General features: G+C 36.1%; 1 protein-coding gene across 2 annotated transcripts in view; it reads left to right on the top strand.

Annotated features, from left to right (window-relative positions):
* Nucleotides 1-15,542, top strand: part of LOC102231767 (receptor tyrosine-protein kinase erbB-4) — a 282,261-nt gene that overhangs the window by 221,052 nt on the left and 45,667 nt on the right. For both annotated transcript variants that reach the window (XM_023337224.1, XM_023337225.1), the window contains exons 14-17: nucleotides 3,181-3,274; nucleotides 8,109-8,263; nucleotides 10,481-10,525; nucleotides 12,748-12,880. In XM_023337224.1, coding sequence (XP_023192992.1) covers nucleotides 3,181-3,274; nucleotides 8,109-8,263; nucleotides 10,481-10,525; nucleotides 12,748-12,880 — 427 coding nt within the window. The remainder of the gene's footprint in view (nucleotides 1-3,180; nucleotides 3,275-8,108; nucleotides 8,264-10,480; nucleotides 10,526-12,747; nucleotides 12,881-15,542) is intronic.

Here is a 15,542-nt window from a genome sequence, read left to right on the forward strand (position 1 = left end):
CCTAGAAATAGGTATACATGGGAGTAATGTATATTTTAGTTATAAAATATAATTGTTCTTTTAGAAATAAATTAATGCGTAAGTGTGACATTTTAACCCAACCATAAAAAATATACTTTATAATTTAATAATTTAAATTATTATACTACACATATTGAAGTGTAGTATTATACAAGAGAAGGCTTTTCTTGACAATAAACACTTGAATCGAAAGGTTGGCTAATTTGTTCTGTCGTTAGGGGATAAGTAAACAGCAAATTGGACTGGTGATTCTGACACAACATCAAAGTATAGCAGCATCTGTCTGTCTAAAATGCATGTAAGATTCAGATAGTAATGAGCCTGGGCTCTCACAACATGTTTTAGCTTAGACATATTACATATCTCATTGAAATGCCTTTAATTAAGTAACATGGCGACAGATATCTTTTTCTCAAATATAATCTAAACCCACACAGTTTAAGAGGAGCAGGACTGTACTTTACTAGAGCATCTTAAAACTTGATATATATTTAACTTGAATCTTCCTGAACACATCTGCCTACCTTGAAAAAAACTGTTAACGTAGAGAACATTGCTTGAATCTATCAAGCAATGTTGATAGATTCAGCTTTTACTTGATTGTGAATCAAGTATCATTTAAAAGATTTAGGCACATTCAAAATGTGTGGGCTGCAAGCTGGTTAAAGCTACAAGAGCCATCAGACACAGGTTTATCCACAAGGTAGACTACAACTGTTGCATTTGCTTTGTTAAGCCACTTTTGAATCAGATACAGAAAGACAGACTTTCACTACATTTATATGTGTGATAATTTTAAATAGTATGACTTTCACTTACTCTTGCAAAGTTTACAAGAAAAAAACACAACGTTTTTATCAGGGTTTTGCAGTTTTGTTTAATTTTACTTCTTATACAAGATTGTTTTAGGAACCGGCAGAAGTAGAGTACAATTTAAAAAGCATTCGGAACAAGGTGCACCCCTGCAGAGACTCATAACATTAGGAGTCCCTTGATGTTATTTTCCTCCACTTTAAAAAGTGAGAAAACATGCACCCTGGGGAGATTTTTTAATGACATTTTAGGGTTTTTTTTGTACAGACTTGTCTTTGTTAACAGAGAATTACATGAAAGCTCCTTTTGAGTTCTGAAATACAACCTGATTACAAAAGTTCGGGAGGCCTCTTTGGAGAAGAGTCAGGATCTTGAGATGCTGATAGGGCAGGAGGGCTAGGCGTGTCACTGCGTGTCACAGTCACTGCTTGCGCACGGGGCCACGCCCTGCCTACCTGTCTGCCTACACGTCTGTGCCAGTCTCAGAGTCTGTATCATTGACACATCATCCAGCCAAAGCAGCCATGAATAAAACCCTAACCCCTTACTTTACCATGTATCTTATAATACATGGTGTATTTCAGTCTTTCTTTAGTTTGTGCTTTGATGTGCTTACCTTGCCTTGTATTTCAGAGGTGTTGATAGCATGGTTTTTGTAGAATAGGATTTTGTAACAACAAAATGCTCTAAGTTTTTAAAGTTCAGCTAGGGTCAACCTAGCAAGGATTCAGCAAGGGTCTACAATCTAGCTTGTAGATGCAAAAACTAAGCATACAATCTTTGGAATTCTGCCTACAACCTTAAGAAAGGCCTACCTGTCATTGCATCTGATCTGATTATAATAGTAAACCCATTTCTCTTATTGGGTGTTTTCACTCAGGCTTTAGAAATTATTATAAAAAAGAACAAATCACTACAGGCCTCGTAACAAATCACTACAATTACAGGCCAGTCTCCTTCTATTCATCAGCAGATTTATTGAAAAAGCTGTTAAACAGTTAAATAGCTTCATAACAATGATCAGCTGGATTGGCGTCTTTCAGTCCAGTTTCTGTATTTTTCAATGTACTGAGACAGCCCTCCTCCAAGTGTCTATATTTACATAAATACAGACTGTGGAAGAACCACTGCATTGGTTCTGTTGGATCTCACTGCAGCATTTGCCACTGCTGCATATGACATAATTATTAAGGAGACTGTGTCGGACTCTCCTGTCCTGCACTTGACTGGTTCAAATCTTGCCTAAAGAGCAATATTTCTTTATATCAATAGAAAACATCTCATTGTGGCAGACAAAAGTCACATGTGGGGAACCCCAGAGTTAAATCCTGGAATTGAATCTTGACTTTAAGAATTAATTCTGAGTTTGTTTGTTTTTTCTATCAGCCAAAGTTTTATAAATTTTTCTCTAAAGCGCATGGCCTCAGATTCTTGAGATTCCCATCACATCATCCACCCACTTTGGAGTAGATTGGCAAGACATAAAATAAAATAATGACATTTCCCTGTTATTTATGTAGATTTGTGTGAGTAACCAAAACTAAAGTAGAACACATGAATACATCTTACTGCCTGAAAAGTCTTGTATATCTTCCAGGTCCACCGCAACCTTTACTAGTTCAACCAACAAGCATACAGAAAATGTGTTTTACCTTCCCTGCCTCTTTGAAAGTTTTATGAAGACCAATAGATGCATGTTAATAGTAATTTTATTTTATTCCCAATGGAAGAGAAACTTTTTCCTTCTAGTTCTTTTTTTTCTATCATTGAGCAAAAGACAAGAACACTGGTTTAATTTTCTTTTTTCTGTATTAACAAAGGCAATGTGCCAACTCAGCTGCAGTGTGGTCAAATTTAATGACTTTTTGAACCACTCCGCTACTCTACCATTATACGTAGATAGCAGAAATTGAATAACACCAACATAATTTAATTGACTTTGAAAACGTCAGCCATCCCCCCACATCCTGCACCTCTCAACTGTGTCGACCTCTTAGGTTACGATCCCCCTTACTCTTTCAAACCCTGTCAGTTTCACTCTGGATTAATTTGGGCAAAATTGATTGAAAAAGATTTTTTACAAACTATGTTCACTTGTGAATTAGGCTCTTGAAATGAATATTCTGCTGCACAGTATTTCTTGTTGTAATACAAATACCATAGTACAGTACTAATGTTTATTTTTGTCCCTTTAGCCATGGAATTTTTGAACAATCCTTACTGTTTATAAGAAAATAACTTCACAGCTTTTTGGCATTACTGCCACTATAACTTCTGTTTTATCTCAAACATTTGTTGTTTAATAATACTTTGCCCCATCTTTCCTTTTACTTTCTTGTTTCACAGGGATATTCGAGAGTATGCCAATGGTTCAATGTGTGTGGAGTGTGATGCCCAGTGTGAAAGAGCAGACGATGACTCTTTAACCTGCCACGGCCCAGTAAGCTTGCTCTAACTGATAAGAATACACAAGCACACGGAAGCAATCATTTCATAGATGGCTGCACTTTATACAAGTACAGAACAGAGATATTTGTGTACACTGGTTGTTATCTGATTATTAAACACTAATACTATATGGTACTATTACACAGTGAGAAAAATATGTCATAGTTCTATTTTTCCTACAGGTGTGATGAGACTAGGAATAACAAATAAAAGTAAAAGATCATTACAAATACCAATATAGATTTTAAAAAAATATGATTGTGCATGGACATTCACAACACTATCCTCGATCCCCTCCTTATGTGTAATGTTTCGAGTGAAAATGTGTTTATAGTTATGCTTATACTAATGATACAACTCGGTCACTCATATAAAAATGTATTCTAATTGTTTCTGTGTTCTAAATGTATCCATAAATAATAAGCATTATACATGTTTCCTTTTGTATAATTAAAATTGCGTTTTCACTGAACTTTGTTATAAATTGTACAAAGTGTACAGTGAGGAATTGTCCATTTCAGACTTTATGTAGGCCAGAGAGATCTTGGAGTGAACAGGAAAGTATTAGCTTGCTGTAAAAATAATGATTAGCCCATTGCATTTTATGGTTATAAAATGCAATGGGCTAATTAGTCCTAAACGTCACCACAATTTAAGACTAATGAACGTTTCTTCAATACTTGCTGTTTGCCAGTCAGACAATCAATCTTTAGTTCTTGATTTTGTCAATACAAAGCCATTCAAGAGCTAATTTTCATACTTTATAATAAGACTTTAAAAAAGTATAGTCTGTCAAAGCAGTCTACAAAGCAAACCCAGTTCTTTATGGAGGAATTGGCCAAAATTCCAGTAAGCTATTGAGGGAAGCTTGTGAAGGGAGCTTCCAACAAAAGCTGGAAGAAAATTATAGATGTTATATTATAGTTATAATTTAAAATCTACTGTTTTAGATTATAGCTAAAACAATAAAACTAAATCATATTGTAAATTTTGTATGGCAATTCTATGAAATCTCAAAGAAATGTATGTAAACCTATATATTTATCTTGTGTAAAGGTGGCTTGCACAGACCTGATGTACAAATCAATCACAGCAACCATGGTATAACAATGGAGCCCATTACAATACTTTATAGTTTATACACAGTGACTTTTATTAGCTAAATGGTTTCTTCATACATATGAAGAGGACCTATGTTGCTAGTGATGGAGGCATCCTTGACATTTACTCCTTTTATCTCGAGAAAGCCTGTTTTTGTTGGTTTTCTTAGCCTCTTTTACATTTTTATCAAAATGCCAGTACCATAATTGAGTGGGGCAGTATGTGTGGGTTGACCCACAGTAGTAATAAAACATTTAAAAATATAAGTCACTGTAGATAAAGCACTTTGAGACGGTACCTTTCAAAAGAATTTATAATCTTTGAACTTTTTTGCATGTTAAAACTACTAACTTCAATTTACCTTGCTGTGACTTTAAATAATAAATCACTACAAATTAGTGCATGTATTCATTATAAGTGAAGTTTCAGCTGTGAGTATTTTAAGTTACATCTCAAAAATATTGGCACATATAAACATATTTTTTGGCGATATGTCTTTTAGATGAAGAACATTTTTAAACATCCATTTTAATTTTTCATTATTAACATTTTGTCTGACCTGAGCACCTTCATTTGCATTATTGTGTCCACAAGATGGCTTGCTGCAAACATTAAAAAAATTACTTCTTATGGCTATTTTAAAATAATTATCTTCTTGACACTTCCCTTAAGTTTGCAGAGTGCTGGATTAAACATTCTAAGTTTGAAATGTTTTAATAGAATTATCAGGTTTGTGAGCAGATTATAGCTAAGAACAGCCTTTCATAGTGCCAAAATTTAATCATATCTTTTATTGCAAAGCTGCTGCTTCTCTACAGCAGTATTTCTGAATAAGGAGCTCCCATTCACTGGTGGTTCATTCACAGACCCACCAGTGAATACGAGTGTTCGCTGCATCACAACTTACTCTTCAAATGTTTTTTTTCATTTCCCCTTAGCATTAATTCTTTTTTTTTGGAAGCGCAAAACACCACCTCCAGTGAAAAAAAAGGAAAATTAAATTTGACTGTTTCCATCATGCTGTTCTAATTTGGTACTTCAAAATATGCATTAAAACATGTTGATAATAACACAAGCATTGTGTGACAGAGCCATTGTACACACACACATACATATACACCCCTTCTCTCTTTTTTTGTCCTTTTCATCGGTGATAACAGGCATTCAAAATGTTGGGCAAAATCTAAAAGCCTTAACAGTAACACTTTCAATTTACATAGTTATACCAGATTGAGTACATCTTCTTTGACACACAAGGTGTAAGAGCACATATTTCTGAGAAACACATTCACACATTCAACAGACCCTTAAAAAATGCTGCCTGAGCTATTTACGAACACTCATTTATATAAACTAATTTATCTTCCTTGTAACAGTCATCTATGAAAGCTTTGAGAGTAATACAAATGTTTGTTTATTTTTCTAAAGTATTTTTCACACATGTCATTGGTGATAATGTATGCATTAAGAGGAACTTCCACATTGCTGATGTATGTGAAAAGTACATTTCTTTCTGACCATACCTGCGTGTTTGTGTGTGTCTGTCAGAAGACATTATTTAGCCCTGCTGATGTTACGAGGCCTGTCTGAGAGACCTCGTCACCGCTCTTCCTTCCCTCTTCTATCCCCTCCTGCGCCTATATTAGCTCCATAAATCCTATTCTAGTCGAATTGTTATGGTCATTGTGTGTGCTGTGAGCGATGGTTATTATCTGCCTGCTCCACTCGTGCTGCTTTACGGTCTCGCCTGTTTTCTCCATTTTTTCTCCTCTTATTCTCTCTTTTTTCCTTATTAGACTTCTCGGACTGTCTCTCTCCTCTACTTGGTTGTAATACATCCATGTCCACCCTCTCTGCTTCTCTTCACTTATTAGTGTGCACTGCCTATTTTTATTTTATATTTCTCTTCCCCACAACTCCACTCTTGCATTATTTGTTTCACCTTAGTTATCTCTCCCCCACTCATGCCTTTCTGTCCCCATGCAGACATGAGCACAGCAGTAATTTACTACGTCTGATATGCATGTAGTGCTAACAAACATTAGAGCATGCATTTATTTCTTCACTATACATTTCTATAAATGTAAATTGAGGAGTTAAGTCTAACAAAAATCATCAGTAGCTTGCAAAATTATATGTTCTATTTGGTAATTTCTCTGTCTTGAAGTAACAGTCACAAATTCATCACATTTTATTTGGTTTTGGTTTGATAGACAAACCAAAGAAATGTATGTGAAGTTGAATGAAAATGAAAGATTATATTTCACAAATAAAAACCTGAAAATCATCTATGTACTTGTACTCTGAGTTGATGGGAAGATGGATGCAGGCAGACAGACACAGAGCTACACTGGAAGGAAAACCATTACAGGCTCCAAAATTTTAAGATTGGGACTGATCTTCACCTTGTCAGAAGAAATAAAACCTGAACACACAGTCAGAGCTACATTAGAAACGTTTAGGCCAATGTACATGTGTTAGAATAATTTGTAAAAAGTGTTGAAAAATGCATGGAATTTACATTTCACCATATTTTGTACAATCAGTGGGAAAAGTAATAACTAAATTAAATTTAGCAGTCTTAAATTAGTTAACTCACATCCATATTGTTTCAGTGACTCTGATGCTCAAAGTCGTGTTTAAAACCGTAAGCCTTCTCATTAGCTATAATGGCTACAGGTGCCTCTTCCATCCCAGTATGAAAACGTTTATATGATAGTGCTCATTAAACAAAGCTACACACAATAGAGCTGAGATGTTCATGGAGCTCAGTGCAGCGCTACAAAAGAGTCTTGCATTTTTAGGTAAATTGATTTTGAGATCACTTTAAACAACAATACCATCAAGGATTATTGACTAAAAAAGATTATCCATAAGCAAAGATAAAGGATAAAATATAGGCTAGAATAGTGCAAGACAGAACATAGATAGTTCTGCTATGAACAGGAAGCTGCTGGGAAACCAGGGTTACTGTCTTTAAACAAAAATTAAATAGCAGTTTTGACAAAGAGCTTCCAGGCCAGAAAATAAGCTTTTAGCAGACGACATTGAGAGAGAGAACTATCTGAACACAACATTTAACATTCTAATATGTTGTGCTTCTTGTGCGAAAAAGTGCTGTAATGTTTCATCACAGTGAATTGTATGGTTGCACAATTGAAAGTTTAAGGGGGGTTGTTGCCAGTTGAAGCATGCAATTTGTCAAAGTAGACAAATTAATCTCTAAAATTTATGGTTTAACCATGAGCAACAAAAGATAAAACCCATACACAGAAAAAAACTATTCTGTATGTAGTGTCTCAGCAGCTGATTAGATAAAGCAAACAAATTTAAACTCATCATTCTATAAGATGCATACATTATTGGTAATATAGGTTTCTTCAGGCAAACAAACTTTGACGAAGATTTATAACAAGAACGGTGACAAAACATTTCCTTTCCATTCGAATTTGTTATATTAGGTTTACCTGCATATGTTTTCTATATATACACCCGTCAGTTTTCAGGAAATTCAACTCACTAATATTGGAAGTAGTTTTAATGGCTGCCTCTAGCTACAAACCTCAAAACAACCAAATAGAAAACCAATTGTTTTTTACATTGAAATTACTGTTACGACTGTACTCGAAAATGTATTGTTTGAACTCTTTCAAAGATGATTGTTTTCAGAAATAAGCATCTAAAAGATGAAGGCTTTTCCTTTTTCTTTTTGCCATAACCCACAGGGCCCGGAACATTGTGTGAAATGCCTTCATTTCAAGGACGGTCCGAACTGTGTGGAAAAGTGTCCTGATGGCTTACAAGGTGCCAACAGCTTCATCTTCAAATATGCCGAAGTAAACAACGAATGCCATCCCTGCCATGCCAACTGCACCCAAGGGTAAGAGCAGTCTGTCCGAGGAAACATCAGAGTGCTGCGTTTAAATGGCCTTTTCCCTGCAATAAACAAGACATCCTAGATTTTTCCAATATGCCTCAATTTATTACAATTTGTCAACAAGAAATAAAAAGCAAAAAACAGAGAGGTTTCTTTCTTTCCATCTTTTGTTAGAATGTAGTACAATTATTGTCAAACTTTATGCAAAACAGGACTTTGTCTTTTTATTTTGTTAAACTTTGAGTTCTGGCTAGGTCATTTTTGAAAACTTGAACGTTCGCATTGAGTCATTCTTTTCTTTATTTGTATGTATGTGTGGAATCGGTGATTGTGAAAAAGGAAAATGCTCTTTATCTTCAGCATTCAGTTGAAGATTTTATGCCAGAGATGATTGGTGTTTGAAAATATGCACAACTTACCTTGACAAAAACCTCACTTTCATCTGAAAAAAAAAAACCCTAGGCCATGATGCTAGCACCATGGTTATTTAGTTGTAGTCCAAAGTTCAAGTTTTTTTGAGAGCATAGGAACCTTTCTCCTGTAAGGTTTTGTGAAATATTACCAATGTAAGAAAACTATTCTGTCTTTCAACCCTACTCCATAGTTCAGATATATGGAGAATTCAGTGGGTGACATGTAGCGCACAGCCAGTACTTGTTCCTGGAGCTCCTTCAGTGTTAGTGCTTGCATCTGAGCAGCCTTTTTTGGTCATACCTTCAGTTTTTGTAATGTCTCTGCTACCCATTCCTTCTCCATTCATTGGTGACTGCCTTCACTGTGCTATTTTGGTGTATATATGCGCCACCTTATTTCTCCCTATTCCTTACTTATATTTTTGTATAATGAAATAAGTTTGATCCTTCTTAACTTTTGTACAAACCAGAGGAAGCAACTGATCAGATGGAAGTCAAATCATTTTATAACAACTGCAATGTATCTCGTTTTAATCAGAATCACTATTACAGATAACAGGTGTGAACCTAAAGACACCTACTGATGAAATTGAAATGAAAGGGGATTTATCTACAACACAGGATTATTAAGTCTTTTTATGTCATGCCATTTTTAATATATTAGTGTCATTCTCACTTGTCTCACTTGGCTTGAAGAGGTTATGTTGTCATTATGGAGAAAGTTTTGGAAAATGATCTATGGACTTTTCAAAGCAACTGTCTATGCATTGCACATACATAATACCAACATTTTGAAGTTAATGGAATGATGGTTGCTAACAAAAGAGCACCAATTGAAATTGGTTTGTAAGACACGAAGGCAAGAATGTTTAGGATTTTTTTTTTGTCTTTCATTCATCCATTTTTACATAACTAGACTTCTACATGACTAGATGTTCATAGATACATACTCACTAATGCCCTACAATCCTAATTGTTCACATGCAAATGTATAATCTAAACATCAGTTTATAGAAATGAGGTAAAATAAAGGCAAGAAGCGGAAAATAAGCAAGAAGCAAAAACACATCATAGTGAGAGGATTCAATGTAGTAACCTGCCACTCTCTGCTGCTCTCAAGCCACTTACTGCTCAATGTAATATTCAACCGGGTTTGGAAAGACATCGTTTTGTATTTAACTCCACAGGGGGTTTATGTCACAGCCTCTCTGTGTTATTTTTCTTCTCCTGAGTGACAGTCTCCAGCTTGCTTGAGCATAACAATTTAGTCGTAAATGGAAAACACTAGTCTGACTCTTTGTCACAGGTACAACCTCACATGCAGGTAAGTTTCTCATAACCCCCCCCCCCCCCCCCCCAAAAAAAAAAAACAAGCTGATGGGTGGGAAAATGAAAGAACTGAGATTCACTGTTCGGGGAAGAAACATATGTTTTATGCAACCAGAACACCAACCACATTTTTGAATTTTTTTTTTATTGCTTAATGTAGTATAGCTGAAGAAATTTCCCCAAAATTTTGGAAAAGCTTTGGATTGTTAGTCTTAAATCCTTTCACTATTAGGGGAAATTAAATCAAGCAGAAAAATATTTTTGGAAATTATTTCATCCTAAAGATACCAACAGGATATTTGAATTTAGCATAAATCTATATTCACATATACTTGGCGGTCAGTAAAGCAAACTATCCTGAAAGAAAATGTCAGTGTTAAATTCTCCTCACTATTACTAATGCTTGTTAATTATTTATTTGTGTGTGTTTATTTTATGTCTGAGCATCATTTCCAAATTTTTCTTGTGTCCTATAAAGGTGCATTGGACCAAGACTTCAAGACTGCATCGGCTGGATGGACAGGTATGATGTTATTTTCTAAAGAGTACTTTCACATTCTAATATTAAAACTTTACCACACAGCAGTACACACAGATGCACAAAAGAATAACAGTAAGCAAAGTCTCTGATTAATGGATTGCTCTGAGCCACACTGTCCCTGTGAGTATCCTTAATGCCTCTCTGTGCGTGCCACCGTGCATGTGTGTATCCTTGTGATTTTATGCAGTTCCTGATGAATTGATCGCAATTTAGCATTTGTTTTGAGGCGATGGGGGAGAAAAGGAAAGCATAAGCTGTTACCAGTTTCCTACAAATAGATTCAAGACTTTAGAATTAAAACTGCTGGCATCACATTTTGGAAATATTGAAGGAAAAGGGGATAGATAAAAAAAAAAACACACACAATAATCTTTGGATCAAGATGGATCCAAATTGCATGTTCCAAATTATTATGCAAATTGGTTTTAAGTGTCATAAAAATAAAATTTTTTGTTGTGCTATTAAATTTATAGATGGTATTGTGTCAGGGCTCTTTGAATCACTATAATTAATTTCAGAAAGCTGGGTTGATTAGTTTGTCTGGTGAGCTCAATTAAAGGAAATCTACTTCAGAAGGATGTTCCACATTATTAAGCAGGCCACAGGTTTCAAGCCATATGGGAAAGAGAAAGGATCTCTCTGCTGACGAAAATCATCAGATAGTATGACAAGGTATGAAAACACTAGATATTTAATGAAAACTGAAGCGTTATCGTACTGTGAAGAGATTTGTGGCTGATTCAGAACAAAGATGGGTTTGTACAGATAAAGGCATAATGAGGAAGGTTTCTGTTAGACAAATTCATCAGATTAAGAGAGCAGCTGTTAAAATGCCCTTACAAAGCAGCAAACAGTTATTTGAAGCACAATGGAGGTGCCTCTGGAACCTCCAGGTGGAGGATCCTCCAGAGGCTTGCGGTGCGTGAACTTACTATTCGGCCACCCCTAACCAGTGCTCACAAGCAGAAATGGTCGCAGTAGGCCCAGCCGTACATGAAGATTAATTTTCAAACAGACTTGTTCACTGATGACTGCTGTGCAACCCTGGATGGTCCAGATGAACGCAGTAGTGGATTGGTGGTGGATGACCACCACGTCCCAACACGTCTGTGACGTCAGCAAGGAGGTGGTGGAGTCATATTTTTTGCCGAAATCGTGGGGAGAGACCCCTTCAGAGTCCCTGAAGGTGTGAAAATGACCTCAGCAAAGTATATGGACTTTCTGACTGATCACTTTCTTTCATGGTTCAAAAAGAAGAGCCGTACCTTCTGTAGCAAAATCATCTTCATGCATGACAATGCACCATCTCATGCTGCAAGGAATACCACTGTGTCATTGGCTGCTATGGGCATAAAAGGGAAGAAACTCATGGTGTGGTCATCATCCTCCTCTGACCTCAACCTTATTGAGAACCTTTGGAGTTTCCTCAAGCAGAAGATCTGAGGGTGGAATGCAGTTCATATCAAAACAGCAGCTCTGGGAAGGTATTCCGACATACTGCAAAGAAACTCACAAGTTCAATGGATACAAGAATTGTGCAGGTGACATCAAAGAAGGGGTCCTATGTTTACATGTAACTCGGTCTGTTAAGATGTTTTTGATTGAAATAGCTTTTGATTTTAAGTGACCACTTAATGCTGCACATTCAAAGAATGACCGTTTGCAGATCTTTATAATCCATGAAATGTTTAGAAAATCTCCTGTGTATAATAATTTGGAACACGGTGTAGTTTGAGTGTAACATGAGTGATTAACATTAGGAGGGAAAAGTGGGCTGCTTTTCTTTGCGGTGCAGCAAAACTTTGCATATTTGGGGGAATGACTGAATTATCAGTTGAGAGAAAAGTGACATTAGAATCACATTGTATCTATAACAGTATTTATTCCAGTGGGAAGTCAGCCCAACCTATCTGCCAAATTACAAAACCACATGGTGGCTATCAGAGACTGTCCATAGCACTTAAACTTTCAATCTGCGATAGAGAAGAAATAAAATAAAACACTTTTACAGGCATATACCTTTGAAATATCCTGTATGATCTGGTGTTTGTTTTTGTCCGTTTTGATAAGTAATAAATTATTCTAAATTTGTGCGTTCATCCTCCATGCTTCTGCTAAGAAAACTTCCGCTCCATAAGATTGCTTGCTTCCTGCTCTTAATCCACTCATTTTCCCCTTTTCCTACCCCGTCTTCTTGTCTTCAGAACCCCTCTGATTGCTGCTGGAGTGATTGGCGGCCTCTTCATGGTGGTGATCATGGTATTGAGCGTAGCAGTGTCTGTGCGGCGGAAGAACATTAAGAAGAAGAGGGCCCTTCGGCGATTTCTGGAGACTGAGGTAAAAAAAGAAAGTAGTCGAAGTTAAAAGAGGGAAAAATTAACAGTTGTCCAATATTTAATTAGATTAAGCATGTCTAAAGTAAGTCTGTACAGTTACCTTGCAAGCCCCTGCGACCTAATTTCAAAATAATTCAAAATTAGGCAGAATTCTATTTGACTGTTATGGTTTGCTCAAATTTTTCATTGCTTTTTAAGAAGAACTAGATCAATACAGGGAAAAAGAAAAATTATCTCATTTTTTGTTGTGTTTTGTTTGCTCCATCAAACAAGTTTGTTTGCTTGTTTGGTGAGGGAAAGCTGAATGAACACGCAACATCCACTGATGTAGAAAATAGGAACAGGCTTGAGAAAAGACAGGGTAAAGGGAGACACTATGTTTTCTAATGGGGATTTCAGAAGTTAAGAAAGTTTCAGAAACTCTGTTTAGCTCTTGACTTTGGCACAGTATGTTGGAGAGGACACTTCTTTTAGGAGGAGATAGCAGACGTTACCATTAAAATATGAGAACACACTCTTGCTCTCTGTTAAAACCAGAAGAATGCACCATCATAAAAGTCACTTATGTGTCCACATTGAAAATGAGGTCTTATTTCACAGCTTTTTATCTCTTCTGGATCGACAAGTATCACTAAAGTGTCTCGAAAAAGCTTTGGCAAGATTTTATCGTAAAACTGTTATAATGCTGCAGCATTAACTTAAATAGGTTTCTTTTTTAGATTTACATATATATAATAACAACTGGAAAGTTAAAATACTTACAAGATGATGTATAGTTATTAAACTGTCAGAAAAAAGCAGGTTATTAAAGTCACTTGATGAACAGACTTATTGAAGTAGTAATGCAAATTAGTCTTAATAATCACTTTCAGTAAGTATTTTCTTTTCTGGCAGCATAAAATAAAATTTTGCTTTTAAAGGATACTGTAATTTCGATAAGCCCCTACTTTTTCGTAGAGACTGTGTAAGTGTGTGAGGCATTGGATATTGTCGGAAGACACGCACAAAAACCATCAAGGTGACTGACCCACATGAAGACAACCACATTCCCGATATGCATCATGCACGTGACGCACAAAACCAGCACAGTGCAGCTGACCCACACAAAAACAGGCCACATGCATGCGATGCATATGACACAAAAAACAGTGATGTGGCACCATGAACCTGTCAGTTTCTGACCAACACAAACTTGACAAGCAAACACAATGCGTTTGCCGCACAACAACAGGACATCTGACACACAAATGACCAAAAGGAATTTGTTTAATTGCTATTTGTTTTGGCAACTGTGTTGAACGTGATTTAATTGTCGAAACAGTTTGCTCATTTTTAGGGGGCACATGGGAAAGCAAGTGTTTGGTTTAAAAAAACAAAATAATTCTAATAAACAATCACCAGTGAGAGTAGCATTCTGTAGGTATCAACCTATTGATCATGTTGTTTAGTATTCTTTCTTAATGTCTACCAACATAACCATTTTAAAGACAGGGAGTTGCAATTGGTTGACTATTTCTTCAACTTTTCATCCCCTTTTTAACTAAATTTATGGTTATTCTATTTACTGTAAAGCACAATCATGCCAAAAAGCAAGTTCTCTCCCTTTAACCCTTTGGAGTCTTGGGTCTAAATGGCCGTTTTGGTCTAATTTTGAATTTACCCTTATATTTTCACCATAAAAACTATTTACCTTACCTTGTTTGGTATCATTATTTTCAGAACATCCTAAACTTTGTGATTTTACAGTGTTTGTTTCATTTTGAAAAAATTTATTATCACATTGGAGCAAAAAACACACACAGAAACATGACGTCATGCCCGCCACAGGGCGGGCGTCGACCTTAAAAGGTTAATCCCACAGTTTTTTTTCTAGAAATGCCCAAACCTGGAACCTTTGGGACATAAAACATTTTAGGAAAACATTTGATATGCCTTTCTATGTCACCCTGGTGTCCAGTGTATTTGTGTTCCAATGATGCAGCAAAATAAAAGAGCGGTAACATTTAGATCCTTAGATGAGGTGGATGAACTATTACTTTGAGATGTTGTCTGCGGTTAGTAGACAGTCAAATATCATATTGTTTTACAGTGCAGTTTTGCTTCATTTTCAGTTTTGGGTGGCAAAACTGCCATATTCAGCACCTCTATTGCTGAACAGCTCCCAGCGCTGTGAAATAGAATTCTGTCTTTTTTTGCTGGACCCAACCACTATAAAAACATCTAGGTTATGTTCTCTGTATTTGTGGTGCACCACCCCTCTTGTTTCACACAGCTTAAGCTGATTTGTTATTCCATTTAAATGAAAAATGGCTATTGTTTTTAATCAAATGGTAACCCATGAGCCAGAGGGACAGTAGCTGTAGACCTCAGCTAGGCTGATAGATGCTTCCTCTATTTTCCTGTGCGAGCTTCCCCTCCCTCTCTAATCTTCCAACATGTTCTGTAATTCTCTTCATATTGCTCCCTCACATCCTTTAGCACCCCCTGACTAATTTAGCTCTTTGGTTCTCATTTCAATGTCTTGTTGTTGTTTCTGCCAATTTTTTAGTCCATATATGCTTTTGCAGATGATCAAACAGCAGGGTAGCTGTCTTTACATGATAAAAACAACTGTGTCATCAGCATAAAGATGGAGAGCTGCATCTAGAACATTCTGATCCATA

This window comes from Xiphophorus maculatus, chromosome 7 (assembly GCF_002775205.1).
Source record: "Xiphophorus maculatus strain JP 163 A chromosome 7, X_maculatus-5.0-male, whole genome shotgun sequence".
Classification (NCBI taxonomy): domain Eukaryota; kingdom Metazoa; phylum Chordata; class Actinopteri; order Cyprinodontiformes; family Poeciliidae; genus Xiphophorus; species Xiphophorus maculatus.